We start from the raw sequence: 5000 nt of genomic DNA on the forward strand, positions 1-5000 counted from the left end.
CCATTTAGGTGGTGATGGGTCACATAATTTAAAACGCGGCCAATGTTTTAAGGAAATATCATTCCATAGAGGTAATGATATTTTAGATTCTTGTTCTAAAATTAGAATAAATATCAGGAAATGACAAAAATATCACGAGATGAAAATGATTCATTTCAGATGGTTATAGTTACAGGGTCAATCATCAAAAGAAAACTGATTTTTAAATGTGACAAATCGTTTCAAACTAGGATTATGTTGCGGTCAACCTGGTACTAGAAATAGAAGTTATAGTCTAAAAATAATGAGACTCGAGTTTATATGTTTCATTGTAGACAATGGTCATAACTTCTCAATGTGACAAAAGACTAAGATTTTACTTTTCTGGTCCTTTAATTTTATCTTTAAAACCTCTTTTTGGAATCATGTTCATCTTGATATAATACCATCTGTAGGCGAGCAGTCACAAATGGTTTTTAAAAGTTTATTTTTATAATACATACTTTATACTTTTTAGCACTATGCTATACTCGCCTTTTCGGATTTTAATATGTATATATATTGCCGACTTGAACATATAAGCAGGTCTGATAACAAGACGCAATTATGGGCTTGTTTTAACATTGTTGTAATGAACTATATTTTTGAGCTGGTTTGAGAGTATCTGCATTATAACAATAAACCCATACCAATTTGGATAATGAGGCCTGCTCATACGTTGGTTAATTCATTTACTGAATAATTTAGTCCCTTGATTGGCGATGAAGACACTCACGACTGTCATCTAAGCTTCGTGGCTTGTTCGAATGAAATGATGTGAGTTGTGATTTTGGTTCATTCGTAAAAACCTTGAGAAATGATGTTTCTAAGTTGTCCTTATAATAGCATTTACTGTGTCGAGCGCAAAGAAGAGACATAATAGGCGAATATCGCATTTCTCTAATAGTTTTTTTTAAAAAAGAAGGAAAGTGGCATTAATAAACAAATTAATTGTTACATAATATTAAATCATATTAATCTATCTCACTCACCTTGACTTGCACTCCTACCGTCAGATACTTCTTGTCTTTAGGTAAGCTTTCATAGTCCAAGCCTGACAGAATGTATACACTTCCTTTGTATGCCCGCATACCCAGCTGTCAAAAGTATAATCAACGTTTTTTTGGTTAGTTTTAGGACCTATTTCTGCCAGAATAGAGTCCGATCAAAGACAATCTAAGTGTAAGCCCCTACCGTCTGAAATCGGTATTATGTCGAGCTGATTTAGATGATAAAAGTGAACTTACGTTAATTTATATATCCGATATCTGGCGGATCAAACCTGAGAAGTCCCGATTTTCTCGATCGGCTAATCAAAACTCTGAAGTCTACATACGACCTTTGCGCACGGTGTTTTATTTAATTTTGGCCGGATCAGACCTCTGATGGAATACGGACAGTGGATACAGTGTCTTGAAGTGCAAAATAACAGATTTGAATAAACACCCGAATGAATAAATAAGTAAATAAATAAACTTTAGTTTCTAATAATCATTTTAATTCTAAATTTACTATTTGGCACCTGATCATTCCGACATAAAACAGGTTTGAAGCGGAAGATCACATGTCATGTCTAGATTTTCTAGTTGTCAGGACGGTTTATCTTACCTTAAATAGCTCGGAGCTAGGATGCGGATACGGTCTTTGGAGAAAAAGTAGTACAGCATAGCAGTGAGGCATAAGGAGCGGGAGTTTTTCATCAAGTCCAAGATCTTATGTTTGAATACCATCTCAAATGAGGACATAACAGCTAGAGTTGAGGTGGAGCCTCTAGAGAGTATCATTATACGGAGAATATGACAGTGGTTGTAAGGCTATGTCTGTCGCAGACCTGCTGAAGCATTTACTTGCAAGACTCTGCGATGGACACCCCAAGGAAAGAAGAAGCAAGACCTCCCCAAAGGAAACCTGGAGACGTACCTTGGTAAGGAAACTAGAGCAGGGAGGATTGACCTTCGAGGTGGTCCCAAGACCCCATTTCTGTTTTATTTCCACTGTTTTAGCCCGTATATCTGACATTGACAAATTGTTTATCTTGGTGTTTTATTGAGAAAGACCCTGATGCTAAATCAAAGGAATTCAAAACATTTATATCTCTACTATTAAACGGGCAATATCTACGAGCACGCTTTGGATTGGGCACTTGTGTACCAATCGCAAAGCAACTTCTTCAAGATCCAACATACCCAGGTAGCGAATTATTACTTGGTGTTTTGATGTTTTGAATTGACTCAATTTCTACATGTAAAAAAATTCTTAATAAAATTGTGCAGCATTTTCTGGATTACCATGTACACCATTTAGGCTCTTTACATTTCTTCAGTAGTCCTTCAGAGCCATTAGGGCCAATAGAGTTTGTCCCGGTTTCTTTAGTGTTAAACGGACAATCGCAATCATTAGCTACCCTGTAGATAGGACGCAAATGTATCTCAAGGTACTTTCAACAAGGTCTAAGAGACAAATAACCAATCATTGCTAGATGAACAGAGGGGTCAGAAAAAAAATGTCGACTCCACCCGGGATTGCATGTGAAGCAGGTGCTTTACCAACTCAGCTCTTTATTATTCAAGAGGTAGAACATGGAATTAGCTCTGCATTCGTGATGTCATCACAAAATTGTGCTACCACAATTTTCCTTTGTCACCCAATACTTACCAATGGATTTAAGGGAGGAACAAAGTTAAATGCAGCTATCTCTCTGTTGAGGGTGTTTTGATCTTTATCAGACGCCCAGTCAATAAGATTTATAACGGTGACTGGTTTACTGGTCTGTAGAGATAGAGAGAAATATAGCGTTAGCAACAAATCGATCGATAATATTGAAACTTTACAGGGCAATTAAATTTTTACAAATCGTTTGATTTAATTTATTGATTATATAATATTCTATACACTACTACAGGCAGATATATATTTTTTTTTCACTCTTTATACCAAAGATATCAATTCCATCATATTTTTTTCATAATCTGTAAAGCTAACTTGAAAATATTATAGGTTAAATCACTATGTCAAGGTGCTGTGCTTTTAGTTGTGATGGTGGTAGTGGAGATGATGTTGATGACGATGACGATGATTATGATGATTATGATGATAATGATGATGATGATGATGACGATAATGATGATGATGATATGATGATGATGATGATAATGATGATGATGATGATACTAATGATTATGGAATTAGTGATAATCATTATAACGATGACATGAATTATCGTTCAAAAATGCGATCAGACAATCAATAACGAATGTCTATATTGACTCTTGACCTATGACTGAGAGAATATTGGATTTTATTTTCAAATCGATTTGTACAAACCTCATGAACAGAAGCATTGAGGCTGGACATATTGAATTGAGGGGCATATTCATTCACAGGTTTAACCAACGTGATTACGGTGTACGTCTGTGGACAAAATGTAATTATATCTATCTTCCGTCGCTAAAATTGGGTTCTTTAGTGCTATTAGTCCTGTTGAGTGGTAAAATTACCCTGGTTAGTGCATTGAGAAGTGAAATTTCAAAGATAATATTCTTACAACTCTCTCGCCAGTTCACTGTATCATCAGATAAGACCATTCCGTTGCAGTCGTAGTAGTTTTAATAGTAGTAGTAGTAGTAGTAGTAGTAGTAGTAGTAGTAGTAGTAGTAGTAGTAGTAGTAGTTGTAGTAGTAGTAGTAGTAGTAGTAGTAGTAGTAGTAGTAGTAGTAGTAGTAGTAGTAGTAGTAGTAGTAGTAGTAGTAGTAGTAGTAGTAGTAGTAGCGGTAGTAAAATAATCATTATATGAAAAATAGTATTCAGCATGAAGAAGAAGAAGAAGATGATGATGATGATGATGATGATGATGATGATGATGATGATGATAATGGTGAATATTGGTGGAATTAATAATAATAATAATAATAATAAATAATAATAATAAATAATAATAATAATAATAATAATAATATAATAATAATAATATAATAATAATAATAATAATAATAATAATAATAATAATAATAATAATAATATATAATAATAATATAATAATAATAATAATAATAATAAATATATAATAATAATAATAATTTTTTTTTTATTTGCAGGAAAGAGGTGCTCCCGGACGACAAAGATGTTAGCTGCCAAAGAATTGCGTACAAAAACAGAGGGGGACACTTTTGATTTGGCTTGTTCTTCTCCTCCTCTTGTCCAGTCAAGTGATCATTTTAACATCGGTTACTGCCTGGGTCTTTTTCTTAACCTCCATATCATTGCCGCCATCTCCGTGTACAGCTGCTCCTAAATATTTATATTGGTTTGTCTACAGCATATCCTCTTTTCCCAACTTTATTGGCGATCCTGTTGACTGTTGTCAATGCACAAATACTCTTGTCTTTTATCTGCTTACTCTTAGTCCCCTCATTTTGAACACTCGTCTCCAGCACTCCAACTCACTGCCCTTCTTTGCTTTTGTATCATTCAAAAGTATCACGTCGTCTGAATACATCATATTCCATGCTCCTGTTTTCTAAATCCGCACCAATGACAACTCTTTCTTTCTGATTTGTCAAACATTAGCATTTGTTCACCAATCTCCTTCTAAAATTCGTTCTTTTCGTTAGTACAACATGTCTAGGGTACGTATTCACTCACAACAATAGTTTGATCCATATTGAATAAATTTTTGATCCATATATATGTCTGTCGGATAACCTTTGGACTTAAACAACAGTTTGTGCAAGTTCTTTATCGAGGATTATACCGACTCCATTTATTGCAGCCTCCTCGCCTTTATACAACAGTTTAAATCCTCCACATAATAATATTTCTCTTGCTGTTTCATTTTTCCATTATGTTTCTTGCACACATAATAAGTTGTTTTTTCTTTTTTCCACATCGTCAGTGATTTTCCTTGATCTGTCTGTCATATTTCCAAAAATGATTGGCATCTTTTATATGGTCAATATTGTATTGCGTCTGTTGTCGGTGAAGAA

General features: G+C 34.4%; 1 protein-coding gene across 2 annotated transcripts in view; it reads right to left on the reverse strand.

Annotated features, from left to right (window-relative positions):
* Positions 1-5000, reverse strand: part of LOC144972768 (protocadherin beta-5-like) — a 54193-nt gene that overhangs the window by 23124 nt on the left and 26069 nt on the right. The window contains exons 6-8 of one of the 2 annotated variants that reach the window (XM_078914383.1): positions 3343-3429; positions 2674-2787; positions 1011-1115 (exon numbers count right to left, since the gene is read on the reverse strand). In XM_078914383.1, the coding sequence (XP_078770509.1) occupies positions 1011-1115; positions 2674-2787; positions 3343-3429 (306 nt within the window). The remainder of the gene's footprint in view (positions 1-1010; positions 1116-2673; positions 2788-3342; positions 3430-5000) is intronic. The other variant, XM_078914384.1, reaches the window with a different exon arrangement.

This window comes from Berghia stephanieae, chromosome 5 (assembly GCF_034508935.2).
Source record: "Berghia stephanieae isolate SIO BIC M18660-M18661 chromosome 5, UCSD_Bste_1.3, whole genome shotgun sequence".
Taxonomy (NCBI): Eukaryota; Metazoa; Mollusca; class Gastropoda; order Nudibranchia; family Aeolidiidae; genus Berghia; species Berghia stephanieae.